The sequence below is a fragment of the Balaenoptera ricei genome, chromosome 8 (assembly GCF_028023285.1).
Source record: "Balaenoptera ricei isolate mBalRic1 chromosome 8, mBalRic1.hap2, whole genome shotgun sequence".
In the NCBI taxonomy this organism is placed as follows: Eukaryota; Metazoa; Chordata; class Mammalia; order Artiodactyla; family Balaenopteridae; genus Balaenoptera; species Balaenoptera ricei.
In genome coordinates, this window is record NC_082646.1 from 22,898,076 (window position 1) to 22,920,274 (window position 22,199).

A 22,199-nucleotide genomic window follows, 5' to 3' on the forward strand; every position below is an offset into this window, starting at 1 on the left:
TGCTGTTACGTTTTCTTGGAATACTCTTTTCCTTCCCTTCCCTCATCTGATAAACCATTAATGGTCAGTCACGTCTCAGTTTAGAACTCACTTCCTCTGGGAATCCTTCCCTGAGCCCTCTAGACTAGACAAGATGCTTCTACGCTAAGCTCCCAAAGAATCCTGTACTTCTCCTCTCATACGTTATTGTACTTTATTGTAATTGCTTTCGAGTACTCTGTCTCCCTGTTGAACACAGAGAGCTTGATTGCCTTGCTTACCTGCTCACTAGCAAATACGTAGTCACTGAATGAGTCCTCAGCTGTCTGCCTCTCTCTTAGGACCTCTCGGTCTGTTCCGATCCTCAGATATCGTGGAAGGCAACCTGAAGTCTATCATGAGGCTGGTCCTGGCCTTGGCAGCTCATTTCAAACCGGGCTCCAGCAGGACAGTGAGCCAAGGGCAGGACGCCAGAGCCCCTCTGCAGAGTCACCAGCCACACTGTGCCACTGCTGTGGCCCAGGGAGCAGCTGCCGCCCTAGCCGATGTGTGTCACGACATGTCACGGTCAGGGCGGGATGTCTTTCGATACAGACAGAGGTAAGGATGGAAATCTGGGGATGGGAACTCAGCCCACTCTGATATTTCTTCCCTTAAATGATATAGTGCAGTAAATGGAAATATCACCTAAACAGCCCACATTGCAGAAAAGAACATGGAGTGGAGGTTGGAGAGGGCGCTCCAAAAGAGAAAAAAGGCCGTTTCTTTTAGAGATGTTTATTTTGCCTTTAGTAGAAAGTAAAGGAATCGTATATGTAATTGTTTGCTTTGGTGCGCAGAATTTTATTTTATTCTTTAAAATATTCATTTATTTATTTATTTGGCTGCATCTGGTCTTAGTTGCGGCATGCGGGATCTTTTAGTTGCGGCGCACAGACTCTTGGTTGCAGCCCCGCAGGCTTCTCTCTAGTTGTGGCGTGCAGGCTCTAGAGTGCATGGACTTAGTTGCCTCGCGTCATGTGTGATCTTAGTTCCCTGACCAGGGATGGAACCCGTGTCCCCTGCATTGGAAGGTGGATTCTTAACCACTGGACCACCAGGGAAGTCCCCAGAGTTTTAAATATGTGCCTTTGGCACAGTGTGTTTTCTGCACTGGGAGATATATGTGGGAGCAACATCCCGATTCATCCCTGAGTCTCCCCCTGGAGTGTATCCTAAAGGGCGGGCTGTCCTAGAGAGTCATGGCAGGAAACGCTTTGTGGGTTGTGCGTCTGCTGAGAGGGAACACGACTCTGAGGTGTTGCAGAGATTGGTGAAACTACTGGTTTTTTGTATCTGCCTTTCTTACTAGGTTTCAAGCGTCCTTAAGGCAGGGGCTTTGCCTTATTCATCTTTTTTCCCATAGTGCTCCCAAAGTGGTGTCTATCAGTACTTGTGGGGTTGACCTGAAGGACTGACACCTTCTCCTTTGCTGGTGCCCTCTGCCTTTAGGAACAGCAGCGTGGATGAGGAGATTGAGAACCCATGCTGGAGCGTGCGAGCCCTGGTGCAGCAGTATGAAGGGCAGCAAAGGTCCCCGTCCGAATCCAGCTGCTCCAGGTAACTGTGGCCTCAGATTCTTCACCACTACAGTCCTCCCTACGAGCTGAATTGTGGGGATGCTTAGGGTTGTCAGCGTCAGGTAGTAATGCAACAGGCAATAAGGCACTGAAGCCCTTCCTCTTTCCCTCAGTCTATGTTTGGCGTTAAAGGGGTAGCCCTCAGCACTGTCTGTGGTTTTGTGCTGACAGGAGGGGTAGGCTGGGATGCTTGTGAATTTCCTACATACCAGTGCCACTGCTTCGCTGTGTCCACATGGGGGCGTGACTGGGACCTGCTAGGGCCCAGCCCGATGGTTCTGATATTTGCATATCAGCTGCCAGTGTTTATGAGAGCCAGTTCCATTGCACTGTCTTTGTGCCTGAGTCTGACTCTTAAGTTATGGCCTGAGAAGGCTGTATAAAGTTCATAACAAGAGAAAATGAGCAGAGTTGTCTTAGAGCCTTTAGAATGTTCCCAGCTTTCATTTACAGGGCTGGGAATTGTGGCTGATTAGTACACATTTGAGTGGGCTAACAATGTGTGTGACTCTAGCTGAAAAATGTTGTCTATATCTCTTAGAGCCAAATGCAGAGACCAGAACAGGACACAGTGCTCTAATAAAAGCCTGATCAATGCCAAGTATAGTGGCAGAAAAAGATTACTTTCCTGGCTCATGTAAATCATGCTCCTATAAACACATCCCCAGATCATGTTAGCTTATTTACTAACTTCATTTCATTGCTGAATCATATTTAATTTATGCTCTTATAACCTTTTCTCTCTTACCTCAACCCAGGGTTAGTCTGTTCTAGTTCAGCCTAATTGTTCTTTGTCTAATATGTATGTATTTTATGTGTTTGTTTTCTTCCTTCTATTTATTTTCCTAATAAAATTCCATCTCAGTTTGATGGACCATTTTCTAATTTGCTGAGGTCACATGGAATTCTCTCCATCATTTTAATATACTGGTAACTTTGCTCGACTTTAATTTTCACATTTAACAGTTGTGGTTTTTTATTTTTAAAATTCACATGACATTAAATTAACCATTAATCATCTTAAAGTGTACAATTCAGTGGTATGTAGTACCTTCATTAATATTGTGCAACCGTCACTTCTATCCAGTCCAAAGAGATTTTCATCACCCCAAAAGGAAACCTTGTACCCATTAAGCAATAGATGTGCTTTTATTGAGGATCTAAACCATTTCTTCCTTGCTTGCTGCTTGGACTATCACTTGGTGCAGAATCAAAGGAGATTTCATTGTACAATGAGATCTGTTGCTTCCTGCATGGCTTCAGGCCTTTTACTTTTCTGTGCCTGATAGTGCTTGCCAGAGTTAGAGAGAGAAAAAAAGAGTCTGGATTTTTTCCTGAGAGCACCTGCTTTGCTGCTGTCTGGCAGAACTCAGACTGGGAGCAGGGGTATGAGACCGTGTGAATTAGGGGCCATTGGAAATCAGGCTTCAGTGGGCCGACAGTGACAGTTTTCTAGGCGAGGGGTCAGAGAATAGTTTGCTTTCCTCTTTCTCTCCTTCCTGATTTGGTCGTTTTCTTCTGAGCCAAGCTCTCACCTCTTTGGGATGCTCAGTCAGCACGCTGGGACCCAGAAGGCTCTGGCACATTCTGCCCCACTCCCCCCCCCTCCGCCAGCCCCCACTCACGGGGAGTCCACCTAATGTCTAAGTGATCCATGAAGGCCAGGAGATCCCTGGTATGTGATTCAGAACGGGGAGTGGTTCAGAAGATAGGAAAGATAGGCCCTTATGTCCAATCCCCTCCCCCTGCTCCTTGAGAGACATCCTGGCAAAGCCCTGCCCGACTGCCCGCCTGTTGCTTCGTAGACCTGTAGACCTCGGGCCAGCCTCTCACCATATCCAAGCAAAACGATCCTTAGTTGGGAAAAAAGAACACGTGAAACGCTCGAGGGGACGGTGCGGGGAGACAGGCGTTCGGCGGGTTTCCGGGGGAGCCCCCTCCCACGAGGAGCCGGGTTAGACCCACCCCGACCTCCGTGCCCACGAAGGCAGGGTTCAGAGCGGAGAAGGCACCGCTATCAGTTCTGGGCTTCTCCAGACCGGGACCACAGACCCCTCCCTCTGCCGACCGGCGGCCTCTCCGGTGCCTCGCCAGGGGCTCCCGCTGGGCCCCGCAGCCCCGCCCCGCTCTGCCGGGAGCTCAGTCGGCCGGCCGAGCGCCAGCCTGGGTCCGAGCCCGGCGCTGCCTGGCCGCAAGTGACAGCCTGGGAAGCGGGGGAGGGCGTCGGGAGGGTGGGACCGGGGAGGCGGTGCGGAGCTGGGATCGCCGCCCGCCGCCCGCCCGGGACTCGACCGCGCAGCCGGATCTGCGGGCAGCCTTTCTCCGGTGGGTCGGAGATGGGTTGAAATGCCTGCGCCCGGGGGCACGTCCGGAGCCGCGCGGCCGCGGAGACCACGATGCCGCTGCCGGAGACCCGCAGCCTGCGAGGGGAGGCGGCTTCCGCCGAGGCCGGGCCGCTGCAGTGTCTGAGCTGCCGGGACAGCGCGCCTCAGAGCCGGGAGCATCCCCGTCCCTGGGGCCGCGACGCCTGCTCCTCTGTCCTCCCTCCTCCCTCTCGGGACCGGGGCGAGCGGCTCTGGTAGTCGGCCTGCCCGTGGAGTCGTTCTTCGGGCCTCAGCGCGGGGAGGCATGCCCGAATTGGGGAGCGCTGTGACTTTCAGCCTCCCACTTCACCCCGGGAAGCCGACTTGCTGAAGCCGGAGCCACGAGGGGGACCATGGGAGGGACGCAAGTCAAATGGTGAGGTGAAGCCACTTTGGCTTTGGAGGTGGGAGGCGTGGGTGGCAGCAGGGCCAGGACTGGAGGATGCTGTTGGCCAGAGACAGGCGGGGATCGGTGGGGGCGCCCTACTGGGGAGAACAGGCTGCTGGCCTGGGATTGTCACTGTAAAATACAGTGGGTTTAGGAAGCTGCAACCAGCATAGGGGAAGGAGTGGCCCTTGACCCTGTCTGGTCTCTACTGAAGGAGGCACTTCAGGACGGAACAGAACTCATATTGCCTAGTACCCGTTTTTTTAAAAAAATTGATTTGACTCTAATTTGAAGGTAGCTCTTCTGGGAGATTGATAAGATTGGAGAGATGTTAGACCTGTGGGAATTAATAATGTATCAGTCAGACCCAGTTTGTAATCACTTGTTCCCTGACTTGACAGGATTATGATGGCAAGTAGGAAATTACTTGTTTTATAAAATAGTGTTTTAAAGCTAATCAGGGAGAGCCTAAATCATATAATTAATTAGCATTAAAATACTTTTGTCTGACTTGAGGCGGAGGATTTAGTGTACCATCCTCATCCGTGAGGTTCTTCTTGGGGAGGCGGCAAGATGCCTGCTCTGACATGTGCCTCGGATTTTTCTTCCTCAGATCCTTTACCTTTTGACTTGGCCAGTTAGTTTCATGGTTCTACCTCTCTGTGGCCTCACACACTGGCAGCCCCAATTCAAGAAAGAGAAATGTTGTTTTCCTTTGGCTGCTCTGCCACTCCCCCAGTGGGGCTGGATATGCAGATATCCGCCTCTTTCTGCCCTTATATGGGAGACAGCTCACTTGGGAGGGAACCGGTGGAGCTGAGCATGCGTCTCTGCTTTTAGGAAAGCATTTTTCCGCCTGCATCCTAGGTTCACACCACCCCTCCCACCCCCCCCACCCCCTTCGTCTCACACATACCCACACTTAGTGGTCCAGCTAAATGCAGGCAAGGGAACATGTCAGCCATAACACCTTGTCAGCTGAGAAAGTGTTGTCTTATCATTTCTCAAAGAGGAACAGCTGGTGCAGACCTCTTTCTGCACTTGGATCCCCATTTCTATAAGAAGGCGGATGCTGAGGCCTGAACAGTCATAAATCTGTTCTTATGAATGACATAGTACCCTTAGACTAATGCTTTTCCAGCAGCTAATGCATGTTGGCCTGGAAGTCAGATTGCCTAAGTGGTGAAAGATGGATAAGAGAGTTCTATAAAGCAATTACCTTTTCTAAATACCACTTCTTGCCTCTCTCCACCCATCTTGCCTGTTTGGGTTGTAGATCTATAGATATGGTTAACCAACTTTTTTTTAATTTGAAGAAGCAAAAAACTAAAATTTTTTCTGTGGTTCTAATAAGGATGAGGGTGTGTTCCTGGTTGAGGTCATTCCCACCAAAGCCCAAAACTCTGGACAACGAGGAGGTTGAGACACTAGTCCTCAGGCTGCTTCAGAGATTTTTGAAATCTCTTGCTAACTCCACTGTGCTTGGCTCTTGTTTTTAGTGGTTTCTAGGCAGATGAAATGTTAACTCCTGATCGTGGCTGGGAGGATTAGCCTGGGAGACTTCAGGGGCACATTAAGTGGGTCAATGAATCCAAGACACTTTCACTGTTGTCTGGGTGATGGATTTGGAAAGAATTCCTGAGAGGGGGCTGGGTGTGCAGACCCCACAACCCCTGAGACTGTTTCAGTGCTGATGTTCTCAAGGTGTGGTGCAAAGAAAGATGGCTCTTCAGATGGAAGCATCAGCAACATTCCCATCGTGTCCTGTAGATTTGCTTCTGGAGATTTAAAATTCTGCTTCCCTAAAAATGCAAACAGTTCCTTCCAAGGCTAGTAGTTATACTAGAATTTAAGAATTGTTGCAAGGTTTCTGATGACAGTTTGAAAACAGTGTGGCAGAGATATGAATAACTCCTTGATGGCAGTAAATCAAGTAAACCTTTACCATCCCCTAGCAGGTCTTTTCCCCTTTTGACATATTATCCTTTTCTGTATCATGTCCTAGCTTTGTTGATATGTCACTGCTCCTTTACCCAGCCTGGCACTGTCCACACTCCAGCAGTTTCTCCCCTCTGAGGCACCCTCCACACCGTCCCCTACTTTGGGATCAGCCCAGAGCTGATCTGCCATTATTACTCTGCTGTTATTGCATGTGTCAGTGAAAGATCAGCATATTGGAAATAGATTTTCCTTCCAGCTCCCAAAGCTGCTAAAATACATACTACATCAGCCCCTGAACTTGGGCCCAGGGATGATGGTGGAGGAGGTGGTGGTTAAGTAAAAAACAAAAACAAAAAGCCAAACCAAACAAGACTTAGAGTTCTTTAAAATGCTAGATTATCCATCCTTCTGGTAAATCTCTTCTCAGTGAGTTAGGCTTAAAAGCAGCCTTGTTGTGGAAAAGACTTCCTGGGACTGGGTCATTCATTCATTCAATATTCATTTCATTCATTTAACCATCTCATCGTTCATTCAACAAACATTTGTTCTTGCTGTGGGCCAGGCACCGTGTCAGGCAGTAGGAGTTAGATGAATAAGAATACGTTTCTGGGATAAATTAGGAAAGCTGGCTTCTAAACAACGGTTCGCAATAATTGTTTCTCTTTCTTTTCTTTCCGTCACAGCCTGACTTCCCCCAGTCCTATCCACAGTGCAAAGAGTGACTCCATTATAACCCAGTCAGAGGAGAAGGCAGATTTCGTGATTATTCCCTCTGAAGGAATAGAGAACAAAACAGGTACTATTTCTCAGCCTGCCTGCGTTGGCTCAAGGAACAGCTTCAAGAGTGTGGGAGTCCTGACTGTCTCCTTGGCCTTCTCCCTCCACATTCTGTGCATGCAGGGTCCACTCTAGAGAGCTCTAATGCTTTGTAGGCAGTGAATGTTGTATCCTCTCATAGATTGTCACTTCTGATGTCCTAGCTGTCAAATATCCTGCAGCAGTGTAGACAGGCTGTTCATTAGCCGGCTGCCTATGAGTTAGGAGATGACTTTGAAACAGGCAGAAGCCTACTCAAGTTAACAGTTTTTATTATTTCTGTGTTATGCAAATAATTTCAGTGCTTCTTTAACTTAAATTGGGGCCAGGAATATATAGTAGCAGGTGAGGCGTCTGTGAGAACATACAGCACAGAGCAGGTCTGCATCATGTTTGGTATAAAGGCTACAGAAAGGACCACAGAGTTCCCTTTGTGTAGACTTCTTCCTCTGTCTCGGTCAATCTTTTTCTTATATTAAACACAGAGGAGAGCATGGAAGAAGCAAAGCACAAGACTTAGAGTTTTATTTGCTTGTAAGGGATATAATGAAACTGAAGCCCTCTGAAGGAAAACTGGAATTAAATTCTTCCTTATTCCATTTCCCATCTAGCCCTGGCATTAGTACTAAAAAGTCAGTCTTGTTCCTGAGTCAGAAATTCCTGGCACCCTGGGGAGGGAGAGGGAGGCCTTTACAGAGTGCTTGCTCTGAACCAGCTACCACGGGCCCTGCACATAGGTTACCTCATTTAGTCACACAACAACCCAGAGGGATTATACTTATCATATTCATTCTTATGAACGAAATCAGAGCAAAGAGACTGTAAAGATAGGGAAATAAAACCAGAGAGAGAGAGAGAGAGAGAGAGAGAGAGATGAAACACTTTGTACAAGTATGGTTTGTTTCCTTTGTGACTCACACAATGTTATATGTGAAAGGGGTTCAGTCATAGCAGAATGGTTAAAGGAATTTGAGTTGAGGTCTTCCCTCTGAAGCTCCAGAGCAACCAACAGGAATTTTGTTTTCATTGCCTCTGACAGCTTCTCCCTTTGTAGCTGGCAGGATCAAGCTCTAGGAATGCCAGTTCTAGAGAATTAAGAGTAAAATCTGTCCCATACCAAGATTCCCAGGGAGTCTTATTGCTTCCTTAAGGTTCGAAAGAGGATGGATCTCCCCAACCGAGTAAGCGTCACTCCGTGAGCCTGGAGTCAGTCAATGGCCAGTTCTTTCTGTCTCACAACCCCACCTGGTGGAGAGTCCAGTCCGTGCAGTGAGAGCAGGTTCAGCAGGCAGGTGACCTGGCCCTGTGAACACACAAGACTGTGACTGCTTTCTGCCTGCAACTCAGTTTCCTTCAACATGAACTGTACTCCCTCCTTTCCTCTTGTAGAGGAGACAGACTCTCCATTATCCCGGGACTGGAGACAAGGCAGCCCCCGGCCCTATCTGGAGGCTTCATGGGAAGAACAGCTGTTGGAACAACAAGAACATTTGGAAAAAGAAATGGAGGAAGCCAAGAAAATGATATCAGGATTACAGGTAGCTCTTTCCCTCATAGTTTGTCTTTGGTGCACCAATTTTTTTCTTTTTTTTTTTTTCTTGGCTATGCTACACGGCTTGTGGGATCTTAGTTCCCCGACCAGGAATTGAACCCCGGCCACGGCAGTGAAAGCGCTGAATCCTAACCACTGGACCACCAGGGAATTCCTGCACCAATTGTTTATTATTTTTAAGTCACTAGGATCAGTTGAAAGTAAACTGACTCAGTTATGTATGAGGTCAGAATTGGGGAGTTTACATAGAGGGAGTAGTGCACGAAGAGCAGAAAATCCCTTACAAGGGGGTATGGGCCTTAAATGGGCCTCAGGGACTCTTGTTGACAGCATAGCTGTTAGGAGTTCTGCAAGCATGGGAGCCATATCCACCGTTACCGAACATCTACTCTGGCTCTCTGCTTTGTGGGTGGGTTTCTCCCCTGTCTGCAGCCGCAGACCTGCAATGGCAGCTTTCACCAAAGAATGGCATTGTGAAGAGTCAGGATTTTCTCCTAGGAATTCACCATCAGGAAGGCTGTAAATGCCAGTAATGCTGCAGGTCTCTGCCTGGTCTAGCTAAGGGATTTAGCTCACTCTTAGTGCATTTGTAAGTGGACGCCAAGGCATAATGATCAGGTAGAAGAGCAACAAAGCCCTTCAGTTTTTCCAATACCTTCAGTGCCAGCAAATCTCCCCCAGAGGCCAAGTGACCCACTTGACTTAGTTCCTACCCTGAATGACCCCCCTCAATCCTCCGTCTTTGTGTGTCTGTCCCTGTTTGGGGGAGCCCTTATAGTGTTCTGATGACCCTGAAATTGCCTAGGAATATTCCTTTCTGTTTGTGCTGGGAACTGCACTGCTTCTGAATTGTCAAATATTTATGGACACGTAAACAAAGCCCACATTATGTGAGTGGCTCTGGCAGCCCGCAGGCGGTGGAGGGCGTACTCCCAGCCAGCCAGCAACAGGGTGGGGACACAAAGCGTTCCTAAAGAAAAAGGGAGATTCGTGCAGTGGTAAAACAATTTGCATAATGTATGCCTCAGGAACCGAGAGGGGTTGGAGGAACGTTTACTGCCTAAACATTCCCAAGGAGGTTGTGGCTCTTCCCTCATTTGCTCTGTGTTTTTAAATGTCTGCCTTCTGGTTCCCTTCTCTATCCCTCCAATAAGGAATGGTTTAGTTAATGGAATGGTTTTTTTGTGCTGTCCTTTAATAGGAAGGATTAAAGCATGGAGAATTTTGGGATTGTACTCAACCAGGTTTTTCCCAGGATAATTTCATTGTATGAACATAGATATCCATCAATTTGGTTTTCAGTTTGGTTTGCATTTTTCAGTCTGAGAGAAATCCCATAGCGGATTAGACAGAAAAAGAAGAGAATCAACGGGCAGAAAGTCAGCATCCTAATATTCCCTGCAAACAGAGGAGTTTTAATTCACAGCCACAGGATCACAATGAGAATTCAGTTCCATTACAGAATACAATGGGGCTCACAGCATCCACTGGGCTTCTTAACTCTTTCAGTGATGAACAAGTTGCATGCTGAGCCAAGTCCAGGATTTCTGACTTGTTAGTGTATGTTATTAGAGCCCGGTGAACACTTTGCCCTTAGAGTCCGTATTTCTGTAGTGTCGTTCTCCCCAGGTCCCTGCCACAACTCCATGGGATAACCAAATTCATTCACTTGCTAAAATTGTATTATTAATTAGTACTTGGTAGACTTGGTAGTGGGTGGATCTTAAAATGATTTTATATACCAACATTTATGATGTAATTTATGTTATATTTATTGAAACAAGATTTAACCTCTGTATCTCTTCTCTTTGGATTGGATTGAGAAAAAATCGGGATACAAAATGGTGCTAGATTTTTAAATCTTTCACTGAGCCCGTAGGTCTTGTACCTACCTGCAGGAGTAGATCCAAGTTTTGTGGGTCCTAAAGTATACCATTTGGGGGGCCTTCTTTAAGAATTAAGATTACAGATTATGACTACAATGTTAGCTATAGGACGCTGGGAGGGGCAGGACTGGGAAGGCACCCTGAGGTTTGAGCTTCCTTAGCCTCAGGGGTAAATCTTCATCACCCACCACCCCACCGCCAATATTCTAATGAAAACAAAGCCTGGTGTGAGGCCTTGAAATAAATAGGGACACCTTCCGCAAATACGCTTTCCTTCTTGTTCTATCCAGGTTGCCCTAGGGAGCAAAAATGAAGAATTATTAAACCAAACAAGAATCAAACAAACCCAAGTCCAAGCTCTAAGTGTATTCCAAATAATTCCTTATAATAAACTTTTCTATGCCAGGACAATTCTACACTGTTTTTAGTTCAGTTTCCAGCTGGTAAAATTCAGCTTGAACAGCTCTGGTTTGAAATGTCACTTCTGAAAGGAAAGTTTATTTTCAGAATTTTTTTCTGGGGCCAAGGAGCCTTGGAGCAGAGGATTCAGGTGTATCCAGAGAGGTGAAAGAGGCCTGGAGCACCTGCCGGACAAAAGCACTCCAGACAGATTCAAGATGAGCAGTTGGAAGTATCTATGGGTCCACAGTTACCAGGGAGATTTCTAGAGGAAGCCCAGTTGTAGTTTCATTTTGGGATGAGCTTACCAAGGCCAACTCTAGACTCCATCATCTAATGGGAGTTAAGTTTCTTTCTGCCTTTGTGGTTGTCCAGGCCTTACTGCTCAATGGATCCTTACCCGAAGATGAACAGGAGAGGTCCTTGGCCCTCTGTGAACCAGGAGTCAATCCCGAGGAACAATTGGTGAGCTCCTTCTTTTGTGACTGGACACTGAATAATCTGGTTTGAGTGTTTGATTTATTTGTGGCATTGGACACTCATCTGTGCCCTCTTAAAATGCTCTCTTCCCTGACTTCAACTATTCTGGTTTTCCTCATATATGTTTGACTACTCTTCCTTTCTCCCACAAATATTTATTGTGTGCTATGTCCCAGACACTGTTTCAAAGAGCCAGAGACACTTGAAGGACAGATCAGACCTCAGACCCTCTCCTCGTGGAGTCTACATTCATGTCCCTGTCGACTGATAAAAAATGCACAACCTAAAAGTCAAGGCTTATGTTTTATTCGGTGAGGACTTAAGGACAAAACAGAGAACTTAAGCCCAGGACACAGCATCTCAGATAACTCTGAGAGACTGCTCCGAAAAGGAAGGGGGGAAGCCAGGATATATAGGAGTTTTTGCAACAAAAACAGGTAGTCAGAACATCAAAAGATTACTCTTAATAAAAGAAAACCAGGTATTTCAAGGAATTTAGCGCTTTTCTATGTATGGGAAGATGCAAGAGTCTGGGCTCACTGAAGTCGTTCCTCTGATGTGCACCTCAGCTATCTGGGGCCAGGATCCTGTGCTTTCTCATCCTGAGTCTCCTCAGAGGTGGCTGCAGCAGTTGACTGCTAGATGCGGGCATTCTTTGTTTCCACCCTGAGTTCCCTCAGGGCTCACCGCCCGGGCCATTGTCCTGCGGTGGCTTGATGGCTGTCTTTATTTATTGATTTGGCAGGTGGCATTCTTAGTTCACATCCCCTTTGAAGCTTCTCTTTTTCTGCCTGTGCCTTAAATGTTGCTGCTCCTCAGGGTTCCACTCTGGGCCCTCTTCTGTCTTGTCCATTCACCTGGGTAATACCTGCTGCCATGGCTTCACTTGCTTTCCACCTGTCTCATATGTTGCCTCTCAAATATTTATTTCTAGCCTAGCTCTCTCCATGGAGTTCTACATTTATAAATGTAACATGCACCTGCCTGTTGATTATCTCCACTATACGCCCCATAAGCATCTCAATTTCAATGAGTCCTAAATTAAATACCTTTCTCTTCCTTCTCTCCCCACCCCCAAAACTACTTGTCTTTTAGGTTTCTGTTCTTTATCACTATCCATCTACCCAAATACCTGAAACAAATCTGAATCTCGTCCTGGAATCCTTTGCGGCCCTTCCCTCTATATCCAGTTAGTCACCAAGTTTTTCAGTATACTTTTAAAATATCTTCATCCAGTTTTCTCCATCCTCACAGCTACTACTTTAATTTCAGGCCTCCATCCAGTATTCCGCTGGCCTTCTGTTTTTCCTGATTCCTCTCCTGTCCTCCTCTAATTCATTTTCCATAAAACAGCAAGAATAATTTAACTTCAAAGCAGATTTTGTTTTGTCATCCCTTTGCCTAAAACTTTTCATCAGTTCCCCGTTGCCCTTACTGGCCTTCATGATCCTGCTCCGTTTTCCTCTCGAGCCTCGTCTCTTGTCATTTCTCTTTCCACTTGCCCAGCCCCTGCACACAACACACACATATTCATTCTAAACTTTATCCACATGCATCTACTCGCACCACCCCGGCCATATGCATCACTGGAGGGCAGGGACTGTTTCCTGTTCTTTGCAGCCACTGTACAGGGCTAGCATCTAGTAACTGCTCAATAAATAGTTGTTGAATGAACGCCCTCTGAATTTTACAGCATAGGTACATAACCATCTCTTTTTGCCTTACATTCAGATTATAATCCAAAGTCGTCTGGATCAGAGTATGGAGGAGAATCAGGACCTAAAGGTATGTCAGGAAATGTACATTTTGCCCTTTGAAAAAAATTTACGGGACTATTACACACCAACTTCAGGACAGTAATGGGGAGCAGGGAAGGATGCAGACTCAAGACTTTGGCTGTATCTGTATTATGTCTTTAATTGAAAGAGAGAGATATGTCCTAAGTATGGCAAAAAGGTAATACCTTTTTAATCTCAGTGGTTAGTAATAGGTATCTATGTCGTTATTGCTTATACCTTTCTGTATATTTGAAATGTTTCATATTGTTTATCTTTTTAATTAAAATAAACAGTGGATCTAATATCAATATGGTCATTTTTTAAATAATTGACATAACATTATATTAGTTTCAGGTGTACAGCATATGTATATATTGTGAAATAACCACAATAAGCCTAGTTAACATCTGTCACCATACATAGTTACAGATTTTTTTCTTGCGATGAGAACTTTTTTTTTATTAATTAATTTATTTATTTATTATTTTTAAATGTTTGGCTGCGTTGGTTCTTCGTTGCTGCGCGCGGGCTTTCTCTAGTTGAGGCGAGCGGGGGCTACTCTTCGTTGTGGTGCACGGGCTTCTCATTGTGGTGGCTTCTCTTGTTGAGGAGCATGGGCTCTAGGCGCATGGGCTTCAGTAGTTGTGGCGTGTAGGCTCAGTAGTTGTGGCTCGCGGGCTCTAGAGCACAGGTTCAGTAGTTGAGGCGCACAGGCTTAGTTGCTCCGTGGAATGTGGGACCTTCCCGGACCAGGGCTCGAACCCGTGTCCCCTGCATTGGTAGGCGGATTCTTAACCACTGCGCCACTAGAGAAAACCCCTAGTATGGTCTTTTTTTAATGAACACTTTCCAAAATTCTTTTAGTTCAGTGGGTCTTAGCTTTTTTGAGGCCATAAGTATATGACGACAGCCATTAACCCTCTCTCCAGAAATTTGCATGAAAGCACACACACCCACTCACTGACTTGAATTTTGATTGGAGTAACTTTGGAGCCCATCTGTGGAGTCCAGGTCAAGAATCCCCATTTTAGATATGTTAATTCCAAACTCTTGATGGGCTGCAATAGGAAAAGAAGACAGTACAGTCTGAGTTGTGGGTGTTCCTCTCCTATAATCTCTTTCCTAGTAACAATCATAATCTGTTGTAAGGGAGGGTTAACTAAGTATTTTATTATTGGGCTAAATGTGTTTTTGTTTGGTCCATAAAGAATAATATGCTCTTCGAGAACAGAAGCACTCTAATCCTTTCTGAACATTAAAAATGAAGATAATTATTTCATGAAATTGGGGGTAGCCATATTAAGATATGATCATATATTTCAGTGAGAGGGATTTAGATTGTTATGATTTATGATTAAGTTTCCCTGTCGGCGAGGATTGCTAAATATAGGAATGAGAACCTATGGGAATGTATGGTATCTTATTTCTTGGCAAGAAAGCATGGGCAGTTGAGCCTGAACAACTGGGCAGCTGAGCCTGGATGCCACAGGGTAGAATGGGATGGGTCCTGTTTGTTTCTGTGGGTCAGCCTTTACTGTTTACTAGAAGGCAGACCTGCATTCTGCCTCAGTGGAAGGTTGATTTTTCTTGGAATGGTTATCTGAGTTTTGTGTTCTTACTGACGGAATGAGGTAATGCTTCTGAAGCAGCCCAGATGCTACCATCTGATCTAACTATATTTGGTTTGCAGAAGGAGCTGCTGAAGTATAAACAAGAAGCCAGAAACTTACAGGGGATAAAGGTAAAAAGAAAGACATATAACTCTTTAAATAAACTCTCTACAAAGTAAAGCAGTCTGTGGATAAGAGTGGGTACTGGGGGGCTAGCTGGGTCCTATAGTCTCTTCTTGTGTACATCTGATGGGGCCTTTCGCAGGCTCTGTGCTACTAGTAAAGAGAGGGCTTTGTGGATGGGAAGTGAGACAGGTGGAGGAATATACCTCTGTTTTGCTGAGGCTTCTTTCTGGTGGTTATGACTCATGGTGCTGTCACTTCCCTCTGCCACCTCGACTGTTTCTATGTGTGAAAACAATCAGTTATTACAGTTTTCTTCAGTTTCAGTTTTTTTGTCAGTTTTCTTCAGTTCTAAGAAGAATATACTCTTAAACATTGTAATTTACTTAGGTTTTGAATAGTTAATGACATTCAAATGGTTTGAAGTGAAAAGGGTACAAAGGGATAATCCTTGAGAAGTCTGCCTTCCGGCCCTGTCTTCCCAGTCACCTAGTTCTCTTTCCTGGAGGCAACTTATCAGTTAGTACCAAATATGTATGTATGTAATTTTTCCCAAAATAATTACGTACTATAAATACAGTTTGACACGTTGCTTTTTTCACTTAGCAGTGTACCTTAGAGATCATTCTATTTCAGGACATAAAGACCTTAGTATTCCAGTATGTGTATATCGGATAGTTCATTTAATCAGTTCCTACTGATAGTCTTCTGGGTTATTTCCAGTCTTTTCCTAATACAAACAGTGATCTAGCTAATAATCTTGCTTATATGTTATTTCACCCAAGTAGGAGTATATGTGCTGAATGAATACCTGGAAGTGGAAAAAGATGTTCTCAAGCTGCTGCTTTTCCCTCTCCTCTTCCCGTTACTCCCATTCATGGGCTAGACTAGGATATAACTCAGCAACGTTTTCCAGAGTATATTCTGTAGCCTTAGTCCTTTGAGATACTCCAGAAAACAGCATGTTTCATGCTCAAATAAAAAGCAGTGCTCTACGTGCTTGAAGAGTCACAATGAATAACAGCATATTAAAGGACCAGAGAAGGTCTGTCCTAAAGAGGTTGGCCTAAAAAAAGTTAGACTGTTAACCACAGAAGTGCTTTTCCCCCCATGTAACACTTATTAACATCCCATGGAGCACACTTTGGGAAACATTCCTCTGCACCACTGGTGCCAAGGGCATCTTAGACCACCTTGCCATGTACTGTCATGGCAAGACAGCATAGTTAAGAATGGGCTCCCACATTCTCCAGAGCCTACACCATTTCTCTGCAGTCTGTAAAGAGAGAAAAATCAGGGCAAATCCCCTGGGATGCAGCTCCAGTCCATCAGTTCCATTTGAAGTCACCATGGTTGGAGGATTGTGTCACAGCTGATCCTTTAAAATAAGTATGTACAACCCACCTTGTCTGAGGCCTGGTGGAAACCAAGATGGTCCAAGCTAAGAGAAAGATAGCCTAAAGCTTGTAGGATCCTATGAACTGGGAAGAGGAACCATCAGTCTAAGAACATTTCTGAACATGGAAATAGAATCCCAATCCTGGTCCGGACTAGGCACCGGAAAGCAGTGGAGGCAGGGCAGGAGCAGGGCTCTAGAAGGCAGGGTGGCAGTGATTCCAGGGCTCCTACATGAGCAGGGTGTCAGACAGTGACAGGGCCCAGCCCTCTAGGACAAAAGAGCTCATCTAGATTGAGTATTTATAGGCCCAAGATACAGAGAAGAAAGCCAGAGAGGGAGGAGGGAGAGTGCATTGTCCAAGGTCACTGTCACGTAAGCAAGTGGTAGACGTGTAATTTGAGACTAGGTCTGCCTGATCCCAAAGGCCACTTATTCTTCCTCTAGGCCATGATGCTGTCAGCAACGCAGTGGAATGTAGGGGCAAGTAATGGATGGAGGAAAAAATCAGGTTTCCATCAGCTTGGTAGGACAATGGATAGGATTTTCCTTTAGATTCTAGTGTCCTGGAAGGGAACAGAAAAATTTCTGCTCATCTCCTTGTGGCAAGACCCTGTACTCTTTTTGTCTCCCAGTTTAGTGATAACTGGCCGATTGATGCGTTGGGACCACAGTAGTGAGTGTGCTTTCTCCCCAGGATGCCTTGCAGCAGAGGCTGACTCAGCAGGACACGTCTGTCCTTCAGCTCAAACAAGAACTACTGAGGGCAAATATGGACAAAGATGAGCTGCACAACCAGAACGTGAGTTGAAAGAGTGAACTTGGACTTCATTGAGCCCCAGGTAGCAAAGTAGGATACAGTATAAAGTCCTGTTAGGTCTCTTCCCCATCAGACCCCTCTCTGTTCCTAGGTGAAAGCCCATGCCACACTGGCCTCGAGCCCTTCAACTTTGAGGGCACTGAGACACTGAGGCTGCCTTGTGGTTCTACAGTCTGATTATCTCACTGAAGATGTGGAGAGTGGCTGTGTGTTGTTACCATAGTCATGCCCTCTCTGTGCTGTAACTGCCAACATCAACTCCAGTTACTAAGTAGCTGGTTTCCTACTGGATTGGCAGACAATACTTCCACACCAATGAATTCTTTCTTACTCTTCTTGCAGGTGGATCTGCAGAGGAAGCTAGACGAGAGGAATCGGCTCTTGGGAGAATATAAAGTAAGAATGTATATCAGTTTGGAAGTTATTTCCATCTGACCTTTGGGGAACAGCCTATTGTTGCTGTTGTTCAAACAGCACTTAAGTACTCTGTTCTCATCCTTGCTTTCTGCAAGGAAATCCTTTTCTGAGTTCCCTTGATCCACTAACCCTGAAGGTAGATAGCATGGCTAGGAGCAAGAACACAGAACTAGGAGTCTGGAAACTGCACTTCAGTCTTAACCTTTACCTCTAGCATGGATGGCACGCAGTGGTCCTCCTGCTAATGGTAGTTCCCGTCCTCCTTCCCTTTCCCAGAACCCTTTGCTCCATGTGAGGCTCCCATGGTATGTGACGTCTTCCCGTGCAGCTTGAGGAAAGGGCTGTTCCCTCTGAGGCTCTGCTTTCCTCAGGTGGAAACTGCATCACAGCAGGTGAAGCGTTGGATGTCCTTGGCTCTGCCGTGCATCTGAAGGCTGTGTCTCTGTTGCAGAAAGAACTGGGGCAGAAGGACCGCCTCCTGAAGCAGTACCAGGCCAAGTTGGAGGAAGCACTTCGGAAGCTCTCTGAGGCCAGTTACCAGCAGGTGGGGACACGTTCCGCCACTGACTTTCCTGCCCCTGTGACCCGAACAAGTCCTTTTCTGATGGAGTGTCTGATTTGCAGGTGGATCTGGAACGGGAGCTGGAACACAAAGACGTCCTTTTGGCTCACTGTATGAAAAGAGAGGCAGAGGAGGTAACCTAGCACTCGGGGTCTCCCTCCCATGTTTACAAGGGCAAAGAGGGAGATTCTGTTATTGACTCAGGGCTGAACCAACACCACAGGTCAGTTTGTCAGGAGGCGATTTGGCGAGGCGGTTACAAGTGCGGGTTCTGGGATAAGAAAGTCTGGTTTCAGATTCCAGCTTTATTACTTTCTTACCATTGTGTACCTCCATTTGCTTCGCTTTTGAACCTTAGAAATAACGTTCATCTGGAAAATGACAGTGGCCTTCTCTGTCATTATGAAGAGTACATAAGATAACCCATTAAGTTACTAAACACAGTCCTGGTAGATCCACCTGGCACAGAGTTAGGCTCAAAAAATACTAGTCATTGTTCTTTTTTTTTTTTTTTTTTCTATTACTGAAGCAAAGGCAGGAGGTGCTGGAACAGCATTCTCAGGCCCTCCAGGGGCCAGGCAGGGGCTAGGTTGGGGCCTCCAGGCGAGGTTTTCATTTTGTTCACTCTGCATTCAGCAGTGCCTTCTGAGTGTCAAGTATTGGTGATATAGCAGTGAACAAAAGGGAAAAAAATCTCTGCACTGTGTCAGGAGGTGACCAGTGTAAAGAGGAAAAATAAGGCGGGACATCTCACTTTGGAATTCTCCATTATACAAGCGTCATTTCTTCTTGCCGCTATAGGTGACCCACTGCAGCAGTCACAACCCTCAAAGCAATGGTTTTCTCCTTCCAGTGGCAGGAAAAGGAGCTGCTTCAGTCACTCACAGAGGGGTAGGTGCTTAGGATTTGAGTACAGACTTGCCACTTCCAGCCAAAACCAGAAGAGTACCCTAGCCATGGCCAGTGGAGTAGGCCTTTCATATCCCCATTCCCCAATTCTTGCATCTGTTGGGTGTGTAAAGTTGTGAGGCACTTGCTATCCAAAATTAAGAGTTAGTGGGCAAACGGTGGGCTTGTATCTGTGGAGGAAAATTTCCTACAGTTTACACCTCCTCCCTCAAAAATAAAAGATCTCTTCTGGAAACCTCTCCCCTGTATCTTCTTAAGCCCAGCAGCTGGGATGTGGTTAATGACATGGCAGCGTGCCGTGCCAGCAGCACCCCGTTTTTGCCCACAGAGCAGCGACCTGCAGCTTGTTCGGGATGCCCTCCGCAGCCTGCGCAACAGCTTCAGTGGCCACGACCCTCAGCACCACACCATCGACAGCCTGGAGCAGGGCATCTCCAGCCTCATGGAGCGCCTGCACGCCATGGAGACCCAGAGGAAACAGGACAGAAGGGTAACCCTCTTTCGGTGGTGTTTCTCTTATTCCCCCAAAGAAGCTTGGTCTTATCAATTTTAATGCAGATGAAGGCAGTGCTAAGATATAAGACCCTGCTGCAGGTTGCAGTTGCTTTTCTCTCTGGTTTTCCTCTCTGGGGAGCTGATTGTTCATCATGGTATGACAGTCCAGGGAGGGAGTTCACAGGTAACTCTTGCTCTTGGCAACTGTGTAACTGTCTAAGGAATTGTGGTTCTTGACCCACAGGTGTCCCTTTACTGCTTATTCTCTGTCCTCTTCCCCCCCGAATGAACTTGGCATTATATATGGGAAATATATGGGGAAAACTTTGGAAACTAAAAAGCTTTTTATAAATGTACATTTTTATTGTTAGGATAAACATGTCCAATTTTATATACTGTGGAAAAAGAGGTGGTAGAAAAGTATATATTTTAGGTACACCTTTAGGATTTAAATTTCTTGGTTGAATTCTCCCACTGATTATAACTCTTGTGATTTTTGTGTGGCTCCCCAGGTTCGGGGCAAGTCACCCAGAACTCAAGCAGTTAGTGAATACCGGGAGTCCTGGCCCCCTAATTCAAGTAAGTACTCATTATTGCTCAGTAAGGACTCCTAGCATATTAGATCAGAAGCTTAGTATTTTTTATGCTACTGATATTTTGGGGATAGAGTTTTTCTTGTAGTACTTCACTCTTGTAATACGTTGTTTCTGTAGCAATACTAGAATTGAGTTATTTCTAGGACTGTGAAGACCCGTAACATCATCATCATCACCACCATTACCCCAAGTACCATTTGGCCACGTGCAAGGTGCTGCTGATTCAGAGAGGCTAAAATATCTTAAATAAAATATCTTTGGAAATATACAAGCTCAAAATAGTTACACCAAGCAAAGCAAAATATAAAAAAACAAACACACATACAAATCACCCTAAAGTTCCAAATAGCACAGAAAATTTCCAGTTCTTCCTAGAGGCAAGAAGTTTAATTTCTTTGTGGACTTTCATTAAAACTTTGAGTGCATAGGTCATTCAGTTTGTTTTAACCTGCCCTGTGCCCACTCATTACATCTTTTTGCCTTGTTAATTCTGACAGGTTGGAAATCTACCCTGCCTAGTAATTTCTATTTTACTTTGTATCTTACCTTTTGGTCTAATAGCATTCACATTTTCTTACCTTTTATAGTTTACCCAGGCCTAATCTAAAAGTATCTAAATAATAATTTATAAAAACCAAATAGTTAAAGGCTGACCATACCAGATTTATATGTTAAATATATAATTTTTAAAACCACATTAATAAACAAAATCTAAAGTAAAACATTTAAAGCATTTGCACAAATATGAAAGGTAAAACTTTTTTTGTAGAGTAGATAAGATAGCATTCTCAAGCCTCCAGATATCTTTTCCTCTTGAATGAGACCTTTACACTGGGAATGAAACAGATTATGTTAGTACCAAAATTAGTTTCAGTTTCTTTTTCTAACATTGTTTTGACCCAGTCATTTCTGTTTTCTTGATAGGGTTTTTATTTTATTGTTATCCTCTTCAGTACTTCCTTTAGGTTAGTATAAACTGCCAGTGTACGTAGGCTAAATGTTTGGAAATCCTTTTTCAGACGTCTAATAAATTTCTCCCTCCCTGGAATAATTCTCTTGTGTATATGAATTACTTATTTAAAATACTACAAATAAATTCAGAGCTTCTTATAAACTAGGGTGTTAATCTAATATCTATATTTACAAATAAGCTGAAATGTCTCTCATCTAGAAATACAAACACTTGTGTAACTTGCTAGCCCTCTAGCTACTGGCTTACTTCTCTTATTCCCCTATGTCAAACTTCTTGAAAGAATAGTCTGCAATTGCTCTTTTTTCATCCTTACTTCCCATTCAATTCTTAATCTACTAGTTGGACTTTTACTCAGTTACTCCACTTAGTGTTCTTTTTGTTGGATCACCGTTGACTTTCTCGTTGCCTAATCAAAGTGGTTACTTTTCATACCTTATCTTCCATAGACTTTTCAAAAGCATTTACTATTCTTGAACAGTCTTCTTCTGGAAACATTTTTCTCCTTTAACTTCACTACCAACCAGTTATTCATTCAACGGATATTTACTGAGCATCCATTATGTAGCACCCTTGTTAGACACTGGAGGTATAGAGATGAACAAGATGGACTTGGTACTTGCCCTCACTGGATTGTAGTCTCATGAACTAGATACAACCTCCTCTTCTTCTCCTTCTCTGTCTAACCCTTGAATGTGCCCTGAGATTCCACTAAGGTCTAGACTTAGGTCTCATATTCTTTATAGGTGATCCCTTCTACTTCCATGGCTTCAACTACTCTTGGGTGCCAATTATTCTTAAACTTTCATCTCTAACTCCAAACCTTTTCTGAGCTTCAGGCCTATATTTTTGAATGCCAACTGGATATCTCTGTAGATTGAAAGGCACTTCAAACTCATGTGCAAAACTGGACACAAAACAATAGAGTGGGAAAAAGATGGAGTATAGAATCAAACAGATCTGGGATGCACTTGTAGCTATCAGCAGAGTATATCATGGGCAAGAGTATTAATTAATGTATTTTAGTTTTCACATTTATGTAATGGAGATAATCGTGAAGGATTATGAGCATTAAATACAATATTATATGCAAATAATCT

At 45.0% G+C, this 22,199-nt stretch overlaps 1 protein-coding gene across 5 annotated transcripts in view; it reads left to right on the top strand.

The window, feature by feature from the left end:
* The window catches only part of DIXDC1 (DIX domain containing 1), a 74,296-nt gene that overhangs the window by 37,721 nt on the left and 14,376 nt on the right, over positions 1–22,199 (top strand). For 4 of the 5 annotated variants that reach the window (XM_059930436.1, XM_059930437.1, XM_059930438.1 and 1 more), the window contains 14 exons: positions 348–579; positions 1,471–1,578; positions 6,974–7,086; positions 8,496–8,644; positions 11,319–11,408; positions 13,155–13,208; positions 14,892–14,942; positions 17,028–17,132; positions 17,493–17,546; positions 18,019–18,111; positions 18,192–18,263; positions 18,931–19,020; positions 19,367–19,528; positions 20,046–20,112. In XM_059930436.1, coding sequence (XP_059786419.1) covers positions 348–579; positions 1,471–1,578; positions 6,974–7,086; positions 8,496–8,644; positions 11,319–11,408; positions 13,155–13,208; positions 14,892–14,942; positions 17,028–17,132; positions 17,493–17,546; positions 18,019–18,111; positions 18,192–18,263; positions 18,931–19,020; positions 19,367–19,528; positions 20,046–20,112 — 1,440 coding nt within the window. Of the gene's footprint in view, positions 1–347; positions 580–1,470; positions 1,579–3,874; positions 4,338–6,973; positions 7,087–8,495; positions 8,645–11,318; positions 11,409–13,154; positions 13,209–14,891; positions 14,943–17,027; positions 17,133–17,492; positions 17,547–18,018; positions 18,112–18,191; positions 18,264–18,930; positions 19,021–19,366; positions 19,529–20,045; positions 20,113–22,199 lie in introns of those variants that run through there. The other variant, XM_059930439.1, reaches the window with a different exon arrangement.